Raw genomic sequence first — 27,685 nt, 5'->3', positions numbered from 1 at the left:
ATTTTCATTTCGTTTAATAATCTAACCCGGCTTCAAACCTCTCCTCTACTTTAACCTTGACCTACCTGTGTTTTTTTTGTTTTTTTTTTTGGTCTTCATGATGCAGTTTGTTCATTAATATTTGAGCTGAGAAGTTACTAAGGAAAGAAAACGCTACAATGGTTAGTAGGTGGATCCCTGTAAAATGGATCCGCTGGATCTGTTTATGTTTCTTGTTTGTGCATGAGAATGTGCACATCTGTATATATGTGCTATGCTTCACTTGGAACCTGAGACCTTCAGAGAACAGCTGTGTGCATCCTCCAATTATGTCACACACTGGTGGACTCTGTTTACTATTTAGGTTACTTTTGTAAGATATATATTATGTGTCACATAATTCTTTTAAATCAAAGAAAGTGCACTAATCAGCTCTAAAATCTGATTCCTGGAGGAGCTGTGGGTAATTAAATATGTCAAATCATTTGCTAGCTGTTTCCACATTTCCTGTCTGATACATTTGTGAAACCCACAAGAACCTATTGCAAAAGACACGGCTGGCAGCAGCCACGCTTCTGGTGTACCAAAGCAGAGCAACTACCTGTCAGTCCATCACCATGTGCTCCTGATAGCAAACAGGGCGAGCGTGAAATCAGCAAAAACACGAGTTATTGCTTTAAAGGGGGAGGCATGTTCATAACTTTATGAAGCCTCTGCACAAATCTACATAAACACAAAATGTGGGCTACTAATTAAAGTGATTCACAACATTATAGACTTTGCTCAAGTCAATAATTTATGCGCTGTTGCTGAAGCCGAAGCGGATCCGCAGTAAACCTCTGTAGGATGCTTTCATTGATGGGAAACTGTGTTTGATTACCAGAGAAAAGCCCTGCTGCTCGCCATCAACAGTCCACCAAGAGCTACTGCCACAAAAGCTATTTCCACTTACTGACTTGAAGCACAGTTATGCAAACTTACACTAAGTCATTTCCACTCTCTCTAAAAAAGGTCATTCAGCTATAAAGACAAAGGATATTTATTAATCACCTTAGTGATGAGCACACAGGAAGTACTGCTTCTCTCTACAGCAGAAAGCGGGTAAAACTGGCACAACCACAGGCAAATGTTTCAAGCAGCAGTTATGGTAACACGCCATCACACCTCACACACAGATGTTTCCAGGTATCCTACACACTCAAAAGTACCCATACAGCTCATATTTTCATGCTACCAACCATTTTTGCTCGTCAAGGGCACAAATGGTATCGAGTTTAGCTCAGTGCTATATCAGTGAATTCTGTGAATGTCAAACCACATCATCAATAATCAACTTAAACAGGAAATTCTTAAGGTGCTAATGACTAAATGATACACAAATGCCTAAAATTAGTCTGATCTCAGCAAATCAAATCATCGATAAGATCCAGTTTCACCAGACTGGATGAAAACTGTTTCATTAAATTAAATCTTACTTTTCAAACCTGAAACAATAAACAATGCAGCTTGACCATGTGCAGCTTAGTCACAGGATGTTGCAGGAATGTTTTTATTGTTTCAAATAAGATTAGCTGGTGGAAAAAAATAAAAAGAGACGTTCACATTGAATCAAATTATACAAATATGCGACCCTATAATGTGCTCTACGGCGCGACGTGTTCAAGGGCAGTACTTTCTTTTAATTTTTATCAGTAATAATAAGTTAAAAGACAATCTAGCACAAAGGAGTTTGAGTTTGTCCATCAGGTGGTGTGTATGTGTGCATGTGTGTGAGAGCCTCCCGGCTTGCAAATGTTGGCGAACTTCAGTCGGGCACCGAGCCAAGCCTTGAATCAGCACAATATTACTGTGCAGTAGTGCAGGAGGAGAGGAGGTTTGGTTCGCATGCCGGCAAAGCCAAAGAGTGTCACTTACCCTGCAGCTTCTGCATCACATTGGCTATGTCCACAGAGGACCGACCGTAGTGCCTCGGAGACGCCATGTCGACTCGTTGCAGTTGTATCACAAGGTGGGTCACTGATGCCGAGAGCAAGAGATACTTCACAGCTGTCCCGAGTGGGACATCCCTTCCGCCCCTCCTTCTCTCTCTGTCTGCCTCTCTGTCTAATTTCACTGCAGGAGCAGGTCCAATTGAATCTCAGGTTTCATGCAGGTACAAGCAGGTTTATTGTCCAATAGAGGCACTTCTTCCATGCAAGTACTGTAAAAGATTTAAAAGAAAAAGGCTGTTTCAAGAGTTTCTGCACCTGTTATTATTAGCGAATATTTTAAACACTGCAGTTTAGCTATTTAATAGTCTTAAAGACAGAGGTTTTTTTCTAAACCAATCAAAGTAGGTTTTTTTACATGACCTCTAAGTTATTAGTATAAGAGTAGCCACGGTCCAGAAATGCTCAAAGTATAAGTCTGAGTAAACCGAAATGCTTTTATCACGTCACATGTTTTGTTTCACAACAGAAAAGCAACAATTATTTTCTCTGCTGATGAATTAGTGATATTCAATAAGTTAAAATATACCTCACACAACCTATTATTGGTCTGATGTACTATTATAATTTTAAATTATCTCATTAAATTATGACCTTCTGATTTTAAAGTTATAATAATACTAATATTATATACTAACTCTTGCAATGTACATATTCCTTCCTCATCTGGTTTCAGATTTATTTAAAAAAAATGGGACAGAACAATAAAACAAAAATCTAAAATATATTTTTAAAAAGATAACTAACAGTAGCTCTGTCCAGACTCCAAACAAGGTCGCAATTAATGTTATTATCTACACCTGTGCTTTCTGTAGAAATATGCACAACTGTTTAATTGGCTGATGTATGCTGTGGACAAAGAAAAGCGATAGTATGTTAAGCTATACCGTATTAGCCAAAAATGGAGTCCTAATATAACAGACTTGTGATCAGCTAATTTGCTTAAATGGACATGTGGACATTCACTGTATTGCGAGAAGTAACTAACAGGAAGTCGCACATATGGCTAAATTTAGGCATACAGCTGCAAAATGCATAAAAGTGAATTATTCGCTATACATTAATAGGAAAGTAACAAATGATACAGCACAGTCTACTGTTACGAAGAGGGGGTACAGGTCGTAGTTTAATTATGGCTGACATCGCTTTGAGATAGTTTAAGGAAAACCAAAATGTCGAATTAACCCCATTAAAAGGTGCATCAACTATCCTGGCACTAGCTTTGACTTAAACCACTATATGACATGTCGCTACATCAGTGTTAAGGTATGCTGTACCACAGTAACATTCAGCTAGCAAAGTTAGACACCTGCTGAGGTATCTGTACGATGGAGGCGGCGTTCACTAAACCCCGTTAAGAAATGGAGGAAGTTGCTAAAAACACCAGATAAACAGTGATAATTACCATGAAAACGCTCACAAATAAACTCAGACACCCGACAAAACACTAACACCAACGTATCAAGACGACAAGTACAATTACGTATGAGACGGACACGAAGTTGCACGTCGTCTTACCGCCTGTCGCAGCGCAGAGCATGGTGAACTCCCCTGAGGAAGTGCCCGTGCGTGTCTGTGTTGCCCGGTTGCCCATGGTAACCCTGAAAATGAAACTTGGTGGCGTGCATCAGCTCAGTGGCGGACTGCAAGCTGGAAACCACAAGAAGCTGAGCGGCATGATGCTGGCAGAGGGAGGAGTCGGAAATGTGAGGTGTGGTTTTCTGGTATTATAGTGCAGTGGCTTTACGCACAAGCTTTCCGAGTGCATCTCAGGGCAATAATGTCCGGGGGGAAAAAGTATATTTTTAAGGAATTCATTTCAGAAACTAGAACTCATATAGCTTCTTTGCACATAATGTGAGATATTTTAAATGTTTAATTTTGACTAATATTGCTTATGACTGATGGAAAACTTAAGTCCAGTATTAAAAAAATAGATAAGATAAATATTAGCTCAAGTTATGGCCAGCAAAGTTGAAGGAAAACTGACTGCCCAGGCTATGCCATCTATATGCACGCATATAGATGGAAAGTTAAGTGGAAGGAAAAATATATTAGAAAAAGATACACAAGCAACAGAGATGACCCTGAGAGGATTGTGCAGTATGGCAGGGACTACAGCTTGAAGAGCCACTACACAGAGATGCTGATTTCATTTTCCAACACTTCTCATGACCTGCCCATACTGCCAAAATACCTGCTTTGATGACCATAGTATCGCTGTTGTTTATTGGCCAGAAAACCCATCTGATCTAAATGTCACAGATAAGCTTCGGAGCAGAGGAGAATGTAATGAGAAAGATCAGCAGACCCAAAGAGGAATGAGCTGGGCTAATTCCTTCTGCTGTATAATTATCAAACTTAAAGTGAATAAAAGTATGAACCAGTCTTTGAATACCTATATTTTAGTGTTTTTAGTAGTGAGGTTCAGGTTTAGACCTGAGTTTTAGGTTCATCAAGGTTTCTGGAATACTATGTCATTTTATCACTAGTGTGAAATGAACTCAGATCTCTACGTTTGCATTTTTGGTACTCAAAATCAAAGAATACTTGAACTTGTGGGAGCCTGTAGGTGATGAATAAAAGTAACCCCACATGTGCTCTTTGTTCATTCACATTTATGATAGCCAAATACCACAAAACAGTGAGGGTGTACCAAGTGAGATTTGAATCAGTTTAGTAAACTGCCAACATCACATCCACTTGTCCAGACTGTCAATCAGTATCATATGTTGAATATTAACTCATACACCCCAAAGTTTATTTTTTTAACTGTCATTTCACCTCTGACTAGATTTATAGAATTGAAAAAAAGAAAGATCAGGACAATAATAAAAAAAAAACATCACCACAGAAGCTGTTTAAATTTAGTTAGAGTGATTTGTCGTGAAAATATTGAAGAAGACTGGTGGGGGGGAAAAAGATGAGCCCATTTTGAAATTGTGTGGCATATTGTTTCATTTCCCCCATTTTAATTACATAACACACAAAAACTCATCTGTCTCTTTCTACAACATGAGTCAATAGAAATTCAATATCTTTCATTAATTTAAAGGAGCCCATAAAGGTCATTTCAGGTCCTACACCGACAGTTGCAGTTTCATTGTAAAGACTTGACTGCCACCTGCTGGACAACTCCTGTAAACATACCTGTATCAACATCAAGATCTCATGGTTCAATCCCGAGGAAAAATGTGTCGTTATTGTGACAAAACCCTTTCTTCAGACTTACTGAAAGAAAAACATATATAACAATGATTGAAATTAAATTCTTTACAGAAAAGAAGCAGCAGAGGTTTTAGCACTCAACTGTAGAAGTTTGCAATGTTCTTCTCAGTCTTGGAGCAAGAGTGGGAACACTGCAACAATGGAAGGAAATCCCCACAGGGACCTGAACTTGATACTCTAAAGACACTGGATTGGTTTGGCAGAGTTTTATGGATCTCCTTGTGCTGAACATTGTCAGGAAACCCGAATAATTTGAATTATTTCCAAGGTGTTGTACATGAGCAAGAGGGCAGTATTTTTGGTTGGATGTTGCATATTTTGGTCTAACCAACTTTTTTTTTTTCATGGAATGTGTGCATCCTGCAGATGACATGTAACATGCTCTACTTGTATGAAAGCCATATTTAATAGGAGTTTTGTTATGAGGTATTGATCCTAAGGAAATGATGTAAAAGGAAGTAACACTGCTTCCTAGTGTTATGTCCCACGCAGATAAGCAGCGCGTTTACTAAATTTAAAGCCAGAGAGGGGAAGGAAGCATGACAGCAAGATTTCCGCCACACCAAACACTGTTGGGATTGAAAAGCCTGTCTTGGGGCGGGGGGAAAAACCTTAGTTTCTGTGCGTGTGTGAGTCTGTGTGGAGCTCAAAAACCAGCTCATGGTGGGAAAATGGCACTAAATGAAACAAATGCATTTTTGGAAATATTAAAATCATTTAATCTTGGTAAGTGGATCTTAACTTTTTGGTTGCAAAGATTTCTTTAAAAGACTTTTTTGTTGTTGTTGCAGAAGCTACTTATATGCAAAGAGCATAGACAGAGATGTGTGTAAAATGCATAGGGAGCGATTGTAGTTTCTCAAAATTAAATCGCAAAAGAGCGATAATCTGTTAGTTAGTCTAAACAATAATTAGTATACCACACCAGGTTTCTTTTGTGTATTAAAATAAATTAATCTGCTTTTCCTTATTGTCTTCAGGTTAATTTCAAAATTAATGTTACACAACCTGAAGCGTTTTTTGTTTTGATATATATATAATATATATAGATCTTTGAATCTGTTTCCCTGTGCCATTCAGTTTCTTTGTTTTAAAAATGCAACAAAAACCAACCAGTTATCGTTTGTAATACGTCCTTATTTCAAAATGAACATGAAACCTAATAATAATAATATCCAGAGAGTTGTTTCAGCTTCAGCTCTTCAGCTGGGTAGAACCGCAGCACATAGCCTGTGAACCCACACACCGTGCATGATGTAAGATCTTATGTAAAAGTGGCCATTTACAACAGTATGTGCAACAATAAGTCAATACACCAAAGAAGAGGAAAAAAAAAGCTTGGCATAGACCATTCTGGTAACACTTGTCTTCCTGTTGTTCGTTGTGGTCGAGGGTTTAAAGTGTTGTCGAAATCACCATCTGGGGAAATAATTTCCCTCATTTGCAGGGCAACACAATGCATCTGCCCACCCACTCCACCAAACATTTCCCTTTCATCTGTCTTTGCCTCCCTCGACTGAATCTGCGTACTGCTTTGTCTTCATCCAGGTGATTTGATTCTAGCCTTCTGTTTATCTATTCTTGTTGGCCTGCTGCTGGGAGCTCTGATCTACGTTCTGTTAACCTGGGCATCAAGACGTCGGGCTACAGCCAGGATCACGAGGCGCTCCAAAAAGAAATCTGGCAGTTCGCGACGTGACCCCACGGGCGGCCAGTTTGGCCTTTACCGAAGCACTTTCCTGAGTGTTTACAGGCAGCCCTCTCTAGAGCCGGTGGGCCCCTTGGGGAGCAAACCTGGCGCAGAGACGTCCACCTTTCGGCCGCTGCCCAAAAAGAGCAGGCCTAGCCTGGACATGGGAGACGATACACGGGTGACCATGTCAGAGGACACAGTGGCCATGGACTCTTCTGATTCAGCCTCCCTCGTACCAAGCAAGAGGAATTCCTTCTGGCTGGGTGGCAACGGGCTGAAAGGATTCCTTCCCTCACACACTCCACCTCCTGCATATGACAGTGTCATCCATGCCTTCGAGGAGACTTGCACTTAAAGCTGTTGGTATGACAACAAGAACTGAATCTACTGACTTTGTTAAGTATCTGCAGACTTTTAAAACAGACTACAGTTGCAATGTTTTTGTAATAACTAGACATTTACTTTATTTTTATTTTTTTTATGAAAAGGAGATACAGTGGCTCTTGAAAGTCACCTTGGTTAAAATGTCAGCTTTCAATTATGAACAAAAATGAGACCATGATAAATCATTTTAAAACAATTTTTAATTGTGAAATGTGACATCTATTGTGTACAATTCAACAACAAAAATAAATTAATTAAAAAACTCCGGTAGAAGAAAAAATCCCCAAAAATCCCCAAAAGGTGCAAGCTTTTGGGGATTGTGTTGAATAAAGGTTCAACACTACTTTATTGAACCTTTTTAGGTTCAATAAAGTAGTGTTCACCACCTACTTTATTGAACCTAATTTTGATTAAATTTCAGCTTTTAGCCCCGCTGGGAAATTTTAGGATAATGTAGATTGTTGAGCACGTGCTCCTACTTTTCATACAGTGAAATGTTCATTTTCCTTTGGTATTAAATTCAATATGAAAAACATGCGGTTTTTGCAAATTCACTATAATCCCATATTTTTACCTAGTTATTTAATAACTTAGCGCCAAACGCGTTACGCGCGTCAAAAATGCGTCTGACGGTTCAAATTCGACACGTGTGCACTTTTGGTGCGTTCGCACAAACGTGTTTTGAGCGTCAGGCACGTCTGGTCTACGTTCAAAGTCTACGCGGAGCGTCGGACTCGCTCTACGCATCAAACGCTCAAAAGGCTTCAATTTGCGCCACAAAGGTTTTTATCAGTTTAATTAGATTAACTATAAATAATGGTAGTTTTATACCATAAACAAATTAAATAAGTTACATTAAATTAAATGTGCTTGAAACAAATATGATTTATTTGTGTCATGATCCGTGTTTCTGTGTTTAGTTTTGACTTTTTCTGTGTGATTCTGTTTCCCTGTGAGTCTTTGTCCTGTCCTCCCCGTTGATTGTCTCCCAGGTGTGTCTCATTCCCTTGATTACCCCGTGTGTATTTAGTCCCACCTGTTGTCTGTATTCTTCGGCGGGTCCTTGTCTAAGTTCGTCTAATGTCAGTTGTCAGTTTTGTCTCTGTCGTCACAGTAGAACTGTATAGTCCTGTGCCGGCATCAGCTCGTCATGTCAGTCTTTGTTTTGTACAGTTGCTACCGGTGTAAGCGCTAGCTTTATTCTCTGCCGTGCTGCCTGTATTGGACTGAGCTTCCGTCATTAAATATCAACATTTTCAACATAACCTGGGTCTCAGCGTCTCTCCTCACCACCTCAAACCACTGCCTTATGACAATTTGCTAAAGAAGATTTTGAAACTATTTTTGTTCAGTTTTTCTTTTTCTTGTCACAGATTTTTGTTTTTAGTTGAACTGAGCAGAATAAATGTCACGATATGTGAAAAATTTCATAGCTGATTATATTTAACCTAATTTTTCACATCACATGCTATAATTTTATTGTCTCCAAATAACTGTTCTATTTTTTCCTTGGCAATCCTGAAAATTTCAATTTCTTTTATCAAACCAAAAATAACACACTAACATTTTGTGGAAGAATTAATGCAAAAAAAATATTAATGATTAAAAATAAAATCATGTTTGCATGCAAATTTTTCAATCTATGCAAGTTATATATAGAAATGAATAGTTGAATGGTTTATAAATATTACAGGTCTGTTGGGATAGTAAAACTCCAAAAGTAAGGAATGTTTCTTCCAAAGATGGATTGGAACATCTGGGTCCTTACATTCCCCTTCTGGTGCAAAGTAAACTCTATGAGCCGCCGTAAACCATGGAAGTCAATTCAATTTTTAAAGTGTTTGGCAGTATAAATGCATAAAATACACTCTTTTTGGCGTTTAGATGTCATTCAAGGCAAGTTAAGAAATATTATGTTGCTGTCAAAAGCTGTAACTTCCACCTCCACTGACGGTCCCTTTCACTTAAAGTATTTCCACATAGCTTTTGCAAATCAGTAACTACCATAAGTGATATGATCGTTTGCATCACTTCCTGTAGAATCGTAGCACCTAAATCTCATCAAACACATATGTTTGATTGTTGGGGGGATTTTATTACACAAAACAACACCAAACATGGCATCCTTCTACAAGAGGCGCCGCTGTTCGTAGGAGAATGAAGAGACACTGACACGCACCTGTAATCTGTTGGTGGGTGGAGTCAGGCATATTGTAAGAAAGACGGATAAATAAATACTATTAATGACTTGATTGTTAGATTTCTTTTCAATATATGTCCTTTTTACCCAGCATTCGTTTTGTAGTCTTACTAGAAATTAGAAGAAAGTTTGGTCATGTCTACTTCAGCCTTCTTTCTGATGGTGAAGGTGTTATGTTGTGTATTATATTTCCTTATCTTCCAGCAGACAGTCACTTTATTTAGTATTTCATGAGCATGGTCTCCATATGTTTAGCAGTACAGTCATGAATAAACTGCGTTTAGACCATGAGGAGTTCCAGTGCCCCAGTGTTTTTGATGAAATAAAAATATGAATCTTAACAATGGCGCTATTAGTTGTTTTCAATATAAAGTAATAGTAATCCAAATGGTTTAGTTTCTTTTTCTTTTTTTGAGGAAATATCAATATTTGCATAATGAGACTTTTTCTGTTTAGATGTGAACGTGTGCGCGTATTATCTGTCTTGTGTGTCACTGAGATGGACTGGTGTCCTGTCCAGTGGTCACCCTGTCCAATGATCACTGGAGATTAGCAACGGACGGATCATTCTTCCTTTGTTTAGCTACCCAGGTCAAGGCCACATGTAACATCCCTGAATCCAAACTTGAATATATAGAAATATACAATAAAATTTACCCCGAACCTTTCATATTTGTCATTAGCAAATGCCTCAAGTCAGTCTGGATGTAAACAAATATATTATCACTTTCCTAAAATAATGGCCTAAGTTATTTTTGACAAAAGTGTTGTTTTTGTTGTTGTTGTTGTTGTTTTTGTCCTTTTTTGGCTAAATCATCTTTTGACAAAAAAGAGGTGGTGATATTTATTTTATTTAAACTAAAAAAAGTTTAGATAAGCTTATGGGAAGTTTTGGGAATTGCCTTTGGCATTTATATATTTATATTTATAGTCAAACCCAATACAACACCAGATAGTGTGACTATATTTGGTGTAAGTCACCACATAGGGACTTATTTTGAAAGTTCACTGGAAGTGACATGTACCATTTATTTGTTTTATGACTATTCAAGCCTTGCAACGAAATTTTGCTCAAAATTTAAATGTACAGTTGAATGACAATAAAGTGACTCTGTGTCTATGTATATCTATGTCTAGGAAACAGCCACCAGCAGTAAAATATGTATAAAATGTTATAATAGTCTAACTTTCATTGCTCTGCTTTATACTGTTAATGTCATTTTTGTGCTGTCATTATGAAAATAGTGTTAAAAACCCCCAATATGCCCCAATATGTGATAATATTTTATTTTTCCATAAAAGTAAAAACTCTACAATTAGGTAAATGTCAAAAGCACATGGTTTAAATCTTGTCATTTTTATTTTTATTTTATTTTATTTTATTTTATTTATTTATTTATTTTTTTTTTGGTAACTTCTGTCAAAAAAAATTGTAAAATAGCTATTATTAATTTGCAGTCTTACATCTTTAGCGTGTCTTCACTGATTTCTTGGAAACAAACAGTAAAATTACAAACCTAACGACGAACACGGTAAGAGCCATGACAAGGACGCGACGAAAGAAAAATGCAGATCGTGCATTTCTGCCAGAAATCACAGCTGCAAGCTGCACTACAGGTACGTTACAGAGAGTGGGTGCGCCGTACGAGGTTGCCATCCAGACGGAAACCCCCGTTTGCGTGAAGCAGGAAACACTTGGAAGCGTTTGAACGATTTATTAGCCTCTGGGGGATGGAAGTTTATATAAAATGAAAATCGGAGTTGGTAAATTTAGTTGTTCTTGTAGCCGTCAACATTTGCGTTTGGCGCACGGGCTGAATCCGCGCTGGAAAAACCCCTGCAGCATTTCCACGCTACCTGCCTCATGGCAACCCCTTTTAAAGACACAAGCACAAAGTGCGCCAAAGGAGAAGCGCCTGGCAACACTACGGCACTGTCTGTCATTTTAGGACTAACATATAGATATTCTTATCTTGGTGACAGGTACGTACCGCTTTTAATTAATTGAAACTTAAACATATTTAATATAAGTGGCGCATGTGTAATTTCTAAGCCCTTACATTCGTGTCGATATGAGCTCTGACTCACTCAGACAGCTGGGTGATGCGGGTACATATGAGACGCCTATGAATAAGAAAGCGTCAGATGTAACCTGTCATTTTGTGAGATTTCTAAAAGAGCTGCTTTGTCTTTGACTCATAATTCACTCCAAGTTGTTGAATATACGGAGGCTTTAGTCAAAGATATATCGTTGCTATTTTAACAGCTTATTGACGTTCACGCCACAGTTCAGATGTTCTAAACATTGAAGGGTTTATGTAATATTTGCGACGTTTGAGTAAATATCTGTGTGTAATTTCTGCTCTGCCGGTAACAATAAGGCGAGGGCAGCATCAGTACCCATGGAGACTAGCTCTTCATTGCAGTGTTGGCGTTGCATAGAGACTGAGAAACACTAAATATGAACGGCGACGCTCTGAATGACACCGCTGTTTTTCAGCTAAAAATCTCTCCGTCCTTTACTTGTTGAACTGCTGCGTTTTTCTTTCTGTCTCCCCCCCCCCTCACCCTCCTGACGTCTTTTTTTTAAATTACTATTATTATTTTTTTTCTTCCTGCACCTCAACAGGATTGCACAAGTCTCCGGGATGGGTGACTGGCATCTGAGGAGGCACGCATCTTCAAATGGCAAATTCTAAAGCGCAGATTTGAATGAGTGGCTGGATGAATGCATGAATGCATGAATGAATGAAGGAAGAGCTGGATACCCTCTGGCTGTATGATGCATTTTACCTCCCTATTATAGGTCCCCTTTTAAGCACCAACAGGAAAACAGCCATTACCCTTCAGTGCATCATCTGGATGAAAATATGGACACCTTCAGAGGAAGCATTTTGATTCAACATGCCCAGGAACTATGAGGTATTTCAAGCCGCTGTCAAATTGTCAATACTGAATACGGTTTAGCCAATCCCCCCCCCATGACATTACATAACATAATGTCAGCAAGCACACATCAAATATGTGCAGAAACTGACTCCGACATAAATTGGGGACCTCAAATTTGTAACATGTCGAATGATTAGCTTTTTTTTAAAAGTGTGGTAGAAGAGAATACTCCTTTTTGATATTCCCCTTTTGGCATAAAAGAAAGGACATAGCTCTCAGAATTTCACGTATTTTATCTATATGGTTTAATTTCATTTTGTGAATGATGATAAATAGAGCTGTAGTGATGATGTAACTTACAGACAAATCCTGGAGCTGCTCCATGAGCAGTGAATAATAGGGACTACAGCAAGAACATTATGAGCTGCCATAAGTGGCACACTTAGTGATTCACTGGTACTTGTTAAAATGCCAGTCAAAATTAATTTGCACAGAATTTTCTAAAACAAAACAAAACACTTTAAATCACCCGGTTTTAGGGAGTTATTTCCCTGCCTATATTGTTTGTTGCTGGTTTGGGCTACTGCAGTGTGTTAATCTTTTTCTTTTTTCATGGCCTCTTTGACCAATATAAAGTAGCCCTCTATTGTAAGGTGAAAGGGAAACTATATATTCTACCAGCAAATATCTGAAAAGTGTGGCATGCCATTGTGTTCATGGTCTCTTTCCATCCTTGAGTAGAATTCAGTTCTGGTCTGTCTACAGGAAGTTTGAGTCTCTGAAACTTTCGAAAAACTTGAAAATAATTGCTGTTCATGGATCGATGCTCTTCATCCAGTCTGAGCTTGAGCTACTTTGCAAACATTTCAGTCTCCAGGTGTGCAAAGCTAGCCCAAACTTCCTGCAGGTGTATCTGCAGAAAAAGTAGCAGAAAGCATTGGCTCAGAGGATCCGAATACAAAAGTACACCATGCTTATAAAACCACGGAAAACTACTTATCATGATCTTTATCGTCTACCTCAAAATTCTGCTCTAATGCGTGTTGATCTATCACCTGAAGCCTCTTCTCTTGTCTCACTCAGCAGCCTGACCAGTCAGTAGGGATGTTGGCCGCCGTGGAACATGGTCCCATCCTGTGCAGCGACTCCAACATCCTCTGCCTCTCATGGAAGGGCCGCGTTCCCAAGAGCGAGAAGGACAAGCCGGTGTGCCGGAGACGCTACTACGAGGAGGGCTGGCTCGCCACGGGGAACGGGAGAGGAGTCGTCGGGGTGACGTTCACTTCCAGTCACTGCCGGAGGGATAGAAGTACACCGCAGAGAATCAACTTTAACTTGCGAGGACACAACAGTGAGGTGAGGGCCTCTTGTGACTTTAAATCCAAATAAGCTGCTGTTGGCCACGCCCTTCAATGCAACGTTTACATTTGTACCTTTAGCAGACAGATGTGCAGTGATACAACCATATGTCTACCCATTCTCAAGAAAGTGTTAATAGGTTTATCGTATAATTACCCTGCGTGTGACTCAACTAGTTGCTCATTTTCGATGGAGCTGAAGAATTTAGATATTTTTTACACCCATTCTATAAGACGCACCAATACTGCAGGCAATTAAACAAACCCTTAGCATATTGCTACCGTGCTTGGAAAGCTCTTGTTGATTCTTTCAAACATGCTGATTGCCATTGCGGCTGAACTGCTCATCGTTTTTCTACTCTGACTTTAAAACGTCTCTCAAAAAAAGGAACTTGGCTTGTCTGTGTGGGCAAATCAACAAACATGGTGTTTTGGTGGTTTCCATTGTGGTTCCCGGGCTGCTCTTGAGCATCCCAACCAATTTGCTGTGACAAGTTGAAATCAGACGGTTGAAACTTGGACACAATCAAAGGTCTCCTCAAATGTGGACTATTCCTAAAAAATGATTTTGATCCAAGAAACCAACCGACTGAAAGGAAGCTATACCAACTGTGCCAGAAGCTTGTCTGCAAAATTAATAAACTGTAAAAGTGAGAATCAAATCATTTTCAGCTTTTGCTTAAAGTCGATTTCTTTGCTCCAAAGGTCCTTGTTGCATTCATGAACTTGTCGTTGTTCTTATTGTTAGTACATGTTTCTTGCTGGTGCTATTTTTATGTGCCTGTGTGCTGACTCTCCTTGCAACTGCTTTGGCTCTTAAAAGCCTGTTCTGCCTCAAAGTCTTTTTTTAGACTCGTGTTTATGCAGCACATTACTCCTGAAAGTTTCTCTCCGCGGACAGCTGTACCTGTGCTTTTAGAAAATGGAAGAAAGCCTTCTTGCTTTGCTCCTTTGCAGGTTGTCTTGGTGCGCTGGAATGAGCCCTTCCAGAAGCTGGCTACCTGTGACATGGAAGGAGGCATCTTTGTATGGATCCAGTATGAGGGAAGGTGGTCTGTGGAGTTGGTGAATGACAGAGGAGCCCAGGTGTGCAATTTCGTTATTGTGTTTCAATAATAATGCAGCATGCATTTGTTACAAATATAAACCCCGCCATCGCTTTAGTTGTTTCACACCAATACCCCTAACAGTATATCTTATCGCCCTTCAGGTGAGTGATTTTACTTGGTCACACGACGGTACCCAAGCCCTCATCGCTTACAGGGATGGCTTTGTGTTAGTCGGCTCGGTCAGCGGGCAGAGACACTGGTCCTCAGAGATCAACCTGGAGAGTCAGATCACCTGTGGCATCTGGACACCTGACGATCAGCAGGTAAAAGACGCTCTGCTGAGTTTCTAGTATCAAAACATCCTTGGTGGTTCGCGTAAAGTGTTAAAGAAATGCTGTCTCCGTTTAGCGGCGGCTTAGTTATTAGTAACATAGTTGTTGTTATTGAACAACTTTCCCCGTAGGTGTTGTTTGGGACAGCAGATGGGCAGGTAATAGTGATGGACTGTCATGGACGGATGCTCGCTCACGTGTTGCTACACGAGTCTGACGGCATCGTCAGCATGTCGTGGAACTGCCCCGACTTCCTGGTCGAGGACAGCACAGAGAGCGACACGGACTCTGATGACAATATCCTGCCTTTAGGTATGACCGTTTCCTCCCCCTCTCTGCTCACGACAAACGCCTAATGAACCAATGAATGTACATGTACTTTTCTTCCTTTTTCCAAGTCCGAAGAGTCAAGCCTTTGTTGACAGTCACCTTCTTATCAGGAGATATCAGTTTGATGAACAACTACGATGATCTCTCTCCGGCTGTTATCCGTTCAGGACTGAAAGGTACGATCCCCCAGTATGATGATGCAACAAGGTATAGTTTTCAGATTTGGTAAAGGTAAGGTAGCCATTAATGTCATGGTGTCTTTTGACTTTAATCATCCAAATTTAGGGGTGCCCAAGTCAGGGCCCTGATAGCTTCAGTTCTGTAACTGTTAGATGCATCCCTGCTGGGGTGTTGGAGAAGGGAAGTATCTGAAAGTTTGCGGGACGCTAGCTCTCAAGAACAGGACTTGGACAAGACCAATTGTAGGTCTTGAATTTGTTTATTGAGAAACGCTGTTACTGCCACTTCAGGTTCCAGCCCACATGAGTAAAAATTACAACTTTATTGTCGACAGATTTCTTTCTGATTTAATTTTCCTCACTATAGATGTAGAAGCCCAGTGGTGCTCTCAGGGAGACCTCTTGGCTGTGGCTGGCATGGAGAAACACGGGCTCCCAGCCGACACAGCGTGTGCATCCATCATGCGGAATGCTCTTGTTAAGTTCTACAATGTACAAGGAGAGCACATATACACTCTGGAAACACCTGCACAGGTTAGTCTCTCTGTATAGCTGCAATATGGAACTTTTATTAAAAACATTTTTTTTATCATTATGTTGTGACAGTATAAGACAGATAATCTATGAAAAAAATCAAGCTCCTGTGGCCTCGCCCAGTGCTCCTCGTATTAACTGCAGAAGTAGAAACAGCCAATCAGAGCCAGGACGAGGGTTTTAGCGCTGCCAATCACTCTTGTACTCACCCAAACCCTCTTGCTCTTTGCTAAGCTACAGCTGGTTCACTACAACATAGCCTGCCATGAATGCTAAAGCTAGTTAGCATCGCTACCGATGACGCCGGGTAAACGGTTTTCCTGTAACAGTAAGTTGTTTTCCCACCATTAGCAAATTGAGTAGCATCCAGGAGGTTGATTGGCATCGCTTAGATCTCCTGGCTACAATTTTTTTTAGGCATAGTTTCTTTAGTTTTTTATTATTATAAATATCTTAGAAGATAGCAATATAAAGAGACTAAATATTTATATAGTTTCTTACAAAAGATAGGCAGAAAGCTTGAGCCTTTCCATATTTTGTCAGTTAGCAAACAGAAACTTTAATGTATCCCGTTTTATGCAATAGACCCACACAAAGTGCATAATCGCTAAATGGAAAGACAATACAGCTTTTGTTACTTGCAAACATGTGTTCAAACATCACCCTGAACACACCAACAACACAATTAAACATAACGGTGGCATCATCATGATGTGGAACGCCATTCTTCAGCGGAGACAGGGAACATGGTCAGAGTTGATGGGAACATGCGTGGAGCTAAATACAGCGTGAGACTGGGGTGAAACTTTACCTTTCAGCACAATAGTGAACCTAAACCTGACCTACAATGGAACGGATTAGATCAAAGTCAATGTCAAATTTATTAAAAACAGGTTTAAAATTGCACCAGAGTGCTGTACAAAAATGATAACAAAATAAGTTGATGAAAAGAAAAAGAAAAATATATGCTAAAATAATAAGAGTAATAATAAGTAAATAAAAAAAATATCACAACAGAAGAGCTACAGTATCAGGCCTCAATTAAATGCCAAAGTTCAGACCTTCAAATGTAGAAGTTGTGGCAGAACTTGCTGTCTGCAGATGCTCTAATCGGACCGAACTTCAGCTACTTTAGGCAAAAAAAAAAAAAATTTGCGAAAATGTCCATCTTTGCCTCTGCTAAGTTTAAAGAGACGTACCCCCAATAATTAAAGTATTCACTCAGGTTGGGGTCTGATAGTACAAACGTCTGCCTCACTTTGCAGATTTTCATTTCCCTTAAAAACTATGGACTACTTTATGAAGTTCCATATCAAATCCAAGTGTTTTCATGGTACGAATTTTTGGTTAACATGTGGCAAAGTGTTGAAAACACCAGTGAATATGAAAACTTTTGCAGGGCTTCTTGTCTGAGACTGTTAGTTACATAAATACCATAGAAGTGTCCAGTGTGTTCTAACAATAGAAGATCTTTGGTTGCTCTGTTTCAGAGGCCCATCACTACCATCTGCTGGGGTCACAGAGACTCCCGCCTGTTCCTTGCATGCGGACCAGCTCTCTATGTGGTGCGTGTGGAGCACAGGGTGGCCAGCCTCCAGCTCTTGTGCCAGCAGGGTATTGCGAGCGCCCTGCGCGAAGAGAAGGACGTTGGGAAGCTGAACATGCCCTCGCTGCTCTGCTCTTACGTTACATCTGCTTTTATACCGACCATCAAGGTATTTCACTTCAGCGTATTTCCTAAAACCTGCAGTTGTGTGGCTAGGTCATGCTGATCCTGCTGTGGAAGTGAGCAGAGGTCATCGGACACTCACATTTTCATATTGTCCCCTTGAGCAGCCAGAAATCTTTCCTTTCTCTGTTCCAGCCTCCGATTCCTGACCCCAACAACATCCGCGACTTTGTCAGCTACCCCACGTCCGGGAACGAGCGGCTGCACTGCACCATGAAGCGAGCGGAGGATAGTCCTGAGGCAGGCGGCCCCTGCTACACGCTGTACCTGGAGTATCTTGGGGGGCTGGTGCCTATTCTCAAGGGAAGGCGCATCAGTAAGCTCAGGCCTGAGTTTGTCATTATGGATCCAAAAACTGAAGGCAAGCCTGGTGAGTTCACAATTGACCCTAATATTCATCAGAATTTGTGTGTATGTTTTTCCAGAGATGCACGGAGCAATTGGAGAGCAAATTTTCCCTTCATCTACCCTGAATGTTGATCAGCCTCTCAAATACTAAAAAAAAAAAAAACCCAGATTTTTCTTCTTCCTAATTATTAATTGCAGCAAAACTATAAATAATTTTCAGTCTGTAAATATTTCAGCAAACAACAGATATGTTGTTAGTTATTCAGTTTCTGTTGGATCTAAAACAGCTTCATATACGATAGAGTTGTCAAGTTATAAAAACTTTGTGCATCCTTTTAATTAAGAAAGTCCAGTCAAGTTTATTTGTGGAGCACATTTCAGCAAATGTTCAGTGCTTTACCTCATGAAAACATAACACAGTCACCAATTGTGAAACAAAAGCCATCATCAAAATCATAAAATAAAAATCTTCTGAAAAAACTGAATGGACCACTGCACTGAACCCCATTGAAAACCTCATGGCTACGCCACAAAATATTAATTTCTGAACTCTTCCTGAGTTAAAACATTAGTATTGTTGTTTTTAAATGAATATTAACTTGTTTTCTTTGCATTATTTGAGGTCTGTAAGGACTGCATCTTTTTTCGTTAATTTGACCATTTCTCATTTTCTGTAAATAAATACCAAATTCTTGCTTGGCTGTTTTACAGTTTTCTGAAAGTTTGATCCAGATTTATGCAGCATAGAAGCTGAATTCTGGTTCAGGGGATACAGAGCAGGCTAAAACCAGAAAACCTGAGTGGCCTGGAATGACAAATGGTCTACCACATATTTTGGTGCTAAGCCAATCAGTGATTTATAAACTAACAAACATATTTTAATGTTTAATGGGTGATGTGCTCTGTCTTCCTGGTCTTGGTGAGATCACGAGCAGCAGCATTCAGCATCTGCTGCAGCTGATGCTGATCAATTTTTCAGGCAAAGCCGTGAAGACATTGTTGCAGTAATCAGTGCGACTAAAGGCAAACTGAAGGGAAAGGGCAACGTGAGCCATCTGATTCTTCTCTGAAAAGAGCTTATTAAAACAATCAGGACTAAATTTACACAATACAATGGCATGTCAACAAGATCTTAGCAGTTGGCTGCTGGACATTTTATTTTTTTGTGTGTGAAATACTTAAAGAATTGTTCCAAACTGACTCAGAATACCTTATTGATGTATCTCTATTTTTATAAATGTTTTGCTGAGGACAGATGAGCCATAAGGCAGCATTGGATAGGAGATAAAAACACAGGTGCTCAAACACACTTTTATTGCTTTCCAGAAGGGATATGAGTGCTGTGTTCTAACCATTTGCCAGGAGGAAGAACAAACGCAGTCTCCTCTCTGATGTAACATGATTTGTGGCCTGATTCAGAAATAGCCTGTGCGAGGACCGGGCATTTGGCTCATTAAATCATTTTTATGCAACGGAAATTTAATGTCACGTTTGTTTTAGTTTTTTTTTTTGTTTGTTTTTTTTGCCACAGACATGTTTTTGCTCGGTAATCTTCAGTACCGCTTGTGTTTCTTGTTCCAGAGGACGTGTGTGTGAATCCCATGATCTCCTACACAGACAGCTGTAACTGCTCCGACTCCAGTGACATCGACTTGAGTGACGAGTGGGTGGGGAAGAAGTCGCCAAAGTTATCCCGCGGAAACAGGTTGCCTCGTCGGAAATGATGTCGACGAAGCCTTTGCGCATTCAGGATTCGTCTATTGATGCTGTTATTTTAACAAGTCTAACAATATATATATTTTTCTTAGGTTAAATATGGATTCAAGAAAATCCCCCAAACTTTCACGCGCCAATCAAGAAGGGCAACGGTCACCACGGCTACCGACTAAAAAGCCTCCGGTTCGGTCGCCCAGTCTGACCCGCCGTGAGTTTACAATGGATGGAAACACAGAGGTACTTTTGACCTTTACTCAAAATTATTTGTCAACGCTCTTGACGTCTTCAAACATAGCATATAAGACATTACATCGATTATGTAATGTTCATACTCACATTTTGTCACATTACAACCACAAATTCTATTGTTGGGGTTTTATGTAGTCAGCCAACACAAAGCTGTGCATAATTGTTAAGATGGGGGTGAAATTATATGAGAACGGTTTTGATGAGAACGGATTTCACATTTTTTATGAATGAATCTCCCTGGGTCGATATGTAGCCTATTTTAAAGCTTCAAGTCTTTTCAAGTATGTCTAACAGCTTCACTACAAAATAGCTCAGGGTCAGTCAGTCTGATCAGCATCTTGACATTCGATGTCTTGCCTTTATATACTTTGGCATGTTGTGTGGAAAGCTGGAGTCAAACTTAGAAGCTTTGCATTACTATTTGATTACTCTCACCACTCAAATTCATTTGGTGGTATCAGAGTGAAGACGTGAAATAAGGTGAAAATATTTGGAGATGTTCAGTAAATTACATTTAAGGCCAAGTAAAACCAGGGAAGTAATCTTCCACTAGTTTTTTCATCTTATGCAGGAAACCAACCGATTGCATAATCAACAAGTACTGATACTTCAGTATTTTTGTTAGATTTCTTTATTTCTATTTGTTAAATATACAACTAAATCCAAAAAAATCTAAATAAAATCCAGTTAATAAAACCTTGTTGTGCCAGAGGTTCATGCAGACTAATTTAGTAATTTTCTATTTTTACACTTCCACAGCACAACTACCTTGCCCAAGTCACATCTAACATTTGGGGAACAAAGTTCAAAATTGTAGGACTCGCCTCTTTCCTCCCAGCCAATCTCGGTGCAGGTAAATATCCCAAAAATGTCCGATGCATGTATGATTTGTATACAAAACAATTTATGATTCATGTTTTTTTTTTTCTTCTTCTTTGTGTATTCTTTTGCTTCAGTGATCTACAAGACTAGTTTGCTGCATCTGCAACCGAGGCAGATGACTATCTACCTTCCTGAAGTGCGAAAGATTTCTCATGACTTCATGAGCCTGCCTGTGTTCAACCCCAATGTGTTCAGTGAGGACGAGGATGACCTACCAGGTTCCAACGACAGCACGATTGTCAATGAAAAAAAACATGTAAAATTATTAATATACGATGAGATTTCAGTGTCTTTGGGTAAATTTCTGCTCTGTGTCTTCTTAAAGTGATGGGGCCGTCTGGAGTAGCCGGAGACAACCCACCCTGTACCGTCAATATTCCCATCGCTCCCATCCACAGCCCAGCTCAAGCCATGTCTCCAACTCAAAGCATCGGACTTGTTCAATCCCTCCTGGCCAATCAGAACATTCAGCTTGACGTGCTAACCAATCCAACAGCCACGGCCGCAGCAGCGGCTGCGGCGGCGGCTGCCTCAGCCTCAGTCCCCGTCCCTGATCATGGCCAAGATGCTGTTGCGTCACCATACCCTGTTCCAACTAGATATTCAAATCATAGTCAGGGGATTTTCAGTGGGTTAGACATGGGTCCTCTTCTCCCTGGTACTCTGCCTCCCCCACCACCGCCTCACCATCTACCGCCACAGCCTCACTCGCAGCGGGCTCACTCACAGCAGCTTCGCCAGCAGCCATCGAAACAATCCCATACGGTGCAAACGCAGCAGCAGCTGCAGCAGCAACAGCAGCAGAAGATGCATCATCACCAACTGCAACAACAGCAACAACAGCACCATCCGTCCCAGTCACAACAGCAGCAACACCACCATCCGTCCCAGACGCAGCAGCAGCAGCAGCAGCAGCAGCAGCAGCAACAACAACAGCCACAACATCAACAGCTGCAGCAGATGCATCACCCACAGACTCTACACCAACAGGCCCAACATCATCAACACCAGGCTCAACAGCACCCGCCAATGCAACAGGCCCAACAGCTTCAGCAACAGCAGCAAATCCAACAGCAGCAGCACCAGATGCAGCTGCAGCACGAGCAGATGCAGCAGCAGCAGCAGCAGATGCAGCAGCAGCAGCAGCAGATCCGGCAGCAGATCCAGGAGATGCGGCAGCAGCAGCAGCAGCTGCAGCAGCAGCATCAGCAGATCCAGCAGCAACATCAGCAGATGCAGAGGCAGCACCAACAAATGCAGCAGCAGCTCAAAATGCAGATGTCGCTGCCGCCGCCTCCCACTGGCTATCCAACCATTTCTCTGCAACAGATCCATCTCCTTCCTTCAATCCCTCCTCCCACTGCTGTGCCTGAGCTGGACAGGGGGGACCACGCACACACGCTGAAGCCGACTCTTCCACGGACGTTACCTCCTTCCTTCAGCGACGCAGACGGAGCTGTGGAGATCCAGATGAGGAAGGTAAACCCCCCACCTCCGTACCCAGGGACCGTGGTGTCTGCGGCAGCAGCTACAGCAGCCGCTGCTCCTCAAACGTTCATTACAAACTGTGACAGCCCAAGTGTCCTGGCCCCCGATCCCTGCCTCAAGAAAGACGAATTTTTGCTTCACCCAGTCACCTTGCAGTACCCAACCCCTCTGGGGTACGAACGGATCACCACCTTTGACAGCAGTGGCAATGTAGAGGAGGTGTGTCGCCCACGGAGACGCCTCATTCGCAATCAGAATGCATACTCTGTTCATGGCATTGGAGGTTCGGCAACTCTTAAAGTGACTTCCACTGAAAATAAAAAAATTCAACTACCATACAGCTCAGCCACGTTGAGTCGTCTGTCCGTTCCTCGGTATTCTATACCAAGCGGAGACCCTCCTCCGTACCCTGATCCGGCCAATCAGGTAACTGCTACTCTTCCTCCTCCTCAGAAAATCGACAGCAGTCTGATTCATGCCACTCTACGTCGTGAGCGCAGAGATGTGGGACTCAAAGTGCCACAGATGATGGACAGCTCGAGAACTTTGCCTACCAAGGCGAAAATGAACAGCGCATTGTCGCTTTCCTACCAGCAGAGGGTGCCCACTGCATTGTACACGTGCACACAGTGCAGCAGTAACAGCAGTAGCACCAGTGTCAGTGTAACCGGAGGGGGGACTACGAGTAGTGGCATCGCAGGCGGCACGGTCGTAAGGCAAGACTTCCCGCCAGGCAAAGGGGCTCATCACAGCACCATCATAGTGCACTCCAAAAGTGCCTCACCGCTGGCGTCTCAGTCGTCTTACAGTCTATTGGGAGCGGTAGATAACAGCCGGGACAGAACAGTGTACGTAAACTCTGCGTTTACTGAAGACGAGACACTAAATCAGCAGTGTCACCTTGAGAAATCTGTTCGTCAGTTGAATCTGGGCGATGGCAGTATGACAGTCAAACGCCCTCCGCCTTATCAGTGGGACACCTCCACCGCAGAGGACTTCTGGCTTACTCCAGAGCAGACGATGTTAGCCCCGCCACCAGGAAATCCTAAACCACCCCCTCTCATTATCAGTCAGGCGCAGCACTTGGACGTTACTCGGCTTCCTTTTGTCCTCACAACGAAGCCTCCAACCAGTCTGAACACGAGCACTCTTACCTTCCCATCAGGATACCAGATATCCCTCTCACCTTTCCCCCCAGGTGTGGGTCACAGTGGACCTCCACTCCAGACCCTACAGAACCCTCCACCACAGTGTTCCCCAAATGAGGTAGTCACCTCTGTATCCTTTGCCCAACAGGATCCTAGTTTGGTCTTACCACCAGGGTACCCTCCAAACTTGGCTAACTTGGCTTGCTGTCCTCTCCCTCCATTGTACCCTGGAGCTAGCTCATGCGCTGGACTTCAGCTTCACCCTGTCAGTTTACATCCTTGGAACCCTTACCCCTGTCCACCACCAATGCAAGATCCTCCACCTCCTCCCCTGCCTACCAAAACTCATCAGATTTTAGAAAAGCCTCTACTCTCCCCACCTCCTCCCACTGCTCCACCTCCACCACCTCCACTACCACCTCCTCCCCCGCCCACTGAGTTGATCCCATCCAAAAGTGCCACAGAAGACCAAGCAGAGTCTGCCAACAATTTTCCCGAGCCGTCGTCCCTTAACGAAAGCCCCGTTCCCCAGGAGTCGGAACGCTACAGCAAGAAGAGCCGCAAAAGGCTTGACAGCAGGGCAGAAGAGGGCAACATGCCCACGGTCTCTGAGAGCAGATCGAGAAAGGAAGGGCGGGCACTCTCTGACTTCAACACCCTCATGTCCAGCCCAAGGCTCGGCAGTAGAGAGAAGAAGAAGCCCAAGGGGCAGAGAGAGCAACTGAATAAGACTAAGAAAATGAGCAGGACGACGAACGAGTTCCAGGACAGCTCCGAAAGCGAACCAGAACTGTTCATTAGTGGCGACGAGCTCATGAACCAGAACCAGAGTAGCAAAAAGAGCTGGAAGAACAAGAGGAGCCTGCGTATGGCAAGTGAGCTGGAAGAGATCAAGTGCCGCAAAGCCAACGAAAGAGAAGACCGCAGTTTAGGTAGCCAAGGGTTCGTCTATGTCATGGCCAATAAGCAGCCACTCTGGAACGAGGCTACGCAGGTCTATCAGCTTGACTTTGGTGGTCGGGTCACTCAGGAGTCAGCAAAGAATTTTCAGATAGAGCTGGATGGCAGGCAGGTAATGTGAAAAGCAATGACGCAAGAGTTTTAATGGTGACCAAATAACTTTCTGAAACAATAAGAAATCCCTGATGTGTTTCTGATGTTCTCTGTTGTTTCAGGTGATGCAGTTTGGGCGAATAGACGGGAACGCTTACATCCTGGATTTCCAGTACCCTTTCTCTGCCGTGCAGGCGTTTGCTGTCGCCTTGGCCAATGTGACTCAAAGACTGAAATGAAGAGTCGTTTTGCCGGTGTTGCTGTTCTGTACTGGTCGGGACTGAGACACATTTATTACATTTTTTCCCAGATTTTTTTTTTTTTTTTTTGATTTGACTGTTCACATACCTGTGATTTACAGTTAGTATCGAAAGCAAAGTCAGCTTGTCAAGTACTGATGGAAGCAGTTTATCCAGAACTTTGACTTAATGCTGTAGTTCAGAAATATAACTTAGAATAAATATTATAAATAAATATAAAAGTCTTTACATAATTGATATTCATTCTGCATTAAATAAATGCAATTTCTGAGGGTAGAATGGAGTTTGAAATTCAGAATACATTGCCTCTAAGCCATACCATAAGATATCTAACACAAATCTTGCACTTTTTAAAATTTGTTTAAAAGGAATCCAGTAAAGAAGGCTGGTTTTATTATTAGTTGTTTTTAGGATTTCACTAACTTTGCTGATTCAAATCTCATTCCAGGCCAGGATTAAGGTGAGATTTGTTTAATTTGTTCTGCTACATGCTTTCAATGAGTGAGTCATTGCATCTGAAAGACCTGAGCAAAGTTTGGCATCGTATTTATGTTACTTCTATGAAGTGATGCAATGGGCGTTAAAATACATCTTTTGGCAAAAATATTACAATTTGATTCAGTGAGGCAGTAATATTTCATTGAGGCTTGCATTTTACATTTGTACATTCAATCGTATTTCGTGTAATTCTGTAGCCCAAACACTGTTTTTGTTTACAGAAATCCTCCTGTTGCTGGTTGATTAAGTCTTTGAGTGCCATATGTAAGCTAAAGTGAAATCTTACTCTTTTTTTTTTTTTCTTTTTTTTTTTGCTGGGTGTTTATGATGCTACTTGAATCCTGCATTTGAATGTGAAGTGCTGTAGTTTCACTATTTGGAAATCAGTGCTGCTTTGAATAGATAGAGCTTTTGTGCAATAATCCTACCTACACAGAACTGATGTTGTAATTGCAAAGGAAAATATAAAGCCGCTTGCTACACTGTGGATTTAGCAAGTGACCTACGCTTAGATAAGAAGTGCTTATACGTTGCTAACATTTTTTTTTCATTTCTTTTGTTTTTACTTACCAAATATTTTGTGATGTTACATCTGTAGACAAAAAAAAAAGAAAATAATTTTGCAAAAGTGTATTTATAAGTTGTTGCAGTGAGCTGTAGGAGTGAGATTCATGTAAATTTGGTGCTAATGTATAAAAAAGATAAATTATTATTGAATGTTTGTTTCAAATTACTTTAAGGGGAAAACCTTGGAGAGCAACAAGAAGTGCAATGATTTAATTTTACAATGCTTTTCCCCCTCTGTGCAACTTTAAAGACAGTGTTCGCCAGTCATCAGCAATACTGCCTAATGAAGAGTTTGCAGCCAGATTTTATTTCTTATTCTGTGATGAAAAGAAAAAAAAAGGTTTGTAAAGACCTATGGGTTAGCCAAAATGTAATAAAATCTATTTATCTGCAATGTTTTTGCTGCTGTTTTATTTGTGAAGTAATTTCTCTAAAATCTCCAGGTCTAATCTCCTGTTCCCGGGTACTGATTGTGTTATTAACATTATCATTACTGTAATTTCCATTCTATTTTCATTTGTTATTTAATTGTTTTTCTCTCTTTTTCATATTCCGTATTTTTTTTAGTAAAAATAACTTCACATGTTACTTCTTTTTTAAATTATTTTTTCCATATTCTGTGGGTATTTATTTATATCTTACATTGATATATTTTTTCTCCTGTTGTGTTTCCTCTGCATTTTCTCCCCCGTCTTCTCCTTTGTCCGTTTCTTTTTTGTTATTATTTCCCTCATGTTTTGTATTGTTTTGCTGTTTTTCCAAGTTCTCAATCCGTATCCATGACATGCATTATTGTTCTAGCGCTAACCGGAAGTGGACTTTTATTTTGAAAAGGTTGACCCTAAAGTCACTTAGGAAGTTTCTCATGTCGGCCCTGTTCGCCGTCGGTTCTGTGCGGGAGCTTGTTTTTCACTCAGCTTGGAGTCGGGAGAGTAGCGGCGGCGTCTAATTGGGTTTTCAGGATACCTGTTCGCCTGTTTGTTTGTGAATCACTACCTGGAACTACCTTAAGTCTGAAAATAGTTTTAATTATAAAAAATAAAAAATGGACGCGCATGTTGCTTCCCAACAGGCAGGTGAGTGGGAACTTCCGTAACTCCGTAGTAAATATCCATCAAATTCCTCTGGCTGTAAATTAGCTACAGAGAGCCAACGATGACTTTGCGATGATTTTGCTCCTGATGCAAAAGAGCATAAAGTTGTTCAGATTGAAAAAGTTCAAACCTTTCTGTTTTCTGTTTCTGTTCCCTTTTTCCCCCCCAGCAGAAAACTCCTTTCCAGCTGAAACAACAGAACAACCTACCAGAATGACAAGAATACAGATTCTCACTTTAATTTCGTTGGCATCTGTTAATTTCAGTTCAATGATCTGCTACTCTATATTGGGCCCCTTTTTCCCTAATGAGGTAAGTTAAAGGAGGTCAGAATAATGGGAAATAAATCTCAAATCTTGTTTTTTTTTTTTTCGTTAAATGTTGAATTTCTCCTGAAGTGAACCTAAATAATGTAATAGTATTTCTTTACATTTATTAACTTATGGATTTTGGGAAACGGTATTTGTTTATGGTCTGAAATACATGAGATATAGAAAAAAGACAAAAAAA

The 27,685-nt window shown here is 40.9% G+C and overlaps 3 protein-coding genes across 4 annotated transcripts in view; 2 read left to right on the top strand and 1 right to left on the bottom strand.

The window, feature by feature from the left end:
• syne1b (spectrin repeat containing, nuclear envelope 1b) overlaps positions 1–2,050 on the bottom strand; it is a 99,369-nt gene extending 97,319 nt beyond the window's left edge. The window contains exon 1 of the mRNA XM_016679141.1: positions 1,894–2,050. Coding sequence (XP_016534627.1) covers positions 1,894–1,960 — 67 coding nt within the window. The 5' untranslated portion in view covers positions 1,961–2,050. The remainder of the gene's footprint in view (positions 1–1,893) is intronic.
• Positions 2,051–5,756: 3,706 nt separating this feature from the next.
• On the top strand, positions 5,757–7,433 carry myct1b (myc target 1b). The gene is made up of 2 exons (XM_007567088.2): positions 5,757–5,921; positions 6,744–7,433. Exons 1-2 carry the CDS (start codon positions 5,867–5,869, stop codon positions 7,241–7,243), a joined length of 555 nt encoding a protein of 184 aa, XP_007567150.1. The 5' UTR covers positions 5,757–5,866; the 3' UTR covers positions 7,244–7,433.
• Positions 7,434–11,349: 3,916 nt separating this feature from the next.
• On the top strand, positions 11,350–26,406 carry LOC103148362 (tubby-related protein 4-like). Of its 2 annotated transcripts, none has more exons than XM_016679167.1 (16): positions 11,350–11,455; positions 12,102–12,394; positions 13,448–13,717; positions 14,677–14,805; positions 14,930–15,091; positions 15,232–15,412; positions 15,499–15,606; positions 15,977–16,143; positions 17,634–17,858; positions 18,008–18,242; positions 19,802–19,925; positions 20,029–20,173; positions 20,945–21,038; positions 21,142–21,285; positions 21,393–24,775; positions 24,879–26,406. In XM_016679167.1, exons 2-16 carry the CDS (start codon positions 12,377–12,379, stop codon positions 24,993–24,995), a joined length of 5,502 nt encoding a protein of 1,833 aa, XP_016534653.1. In that variant the 5' UTR covers positions 11,350–11,455; positions 12,102–12,376; the 3' UTR covers positions 24,996–26,406. The 2 variants fall into 2 exon arrangements, with proteins under 2 accessions (XP_016534653.1, XP_007567149.1); XM_007567087.2 differs by having other exon boundaries at positions 13,445–13,717.
• The last annotated feature ends 1,279 nt before the right edge of the window (positions 26,407–27,685 follow it).

Source organism: Poecilia formosa, unplaced genomic scaffold (genome assembly GCF_000485575.1).
Source record: "Poecilia formosa unplaced genomic scaffold, Poecilia_formosa-5.1.2 Scaffold203, whole genome shotgun sequence".
NCBI classification, from domain to species: Eukaryota; Metazoa; Chordata; class Actinopteri; order Cyprinodontiformes; family Poeciliidae; genus Poecilia; species Poecilia formosa.
This window is presented reverse-complemented; position numbering and strand designations above follow the sequence as displayed.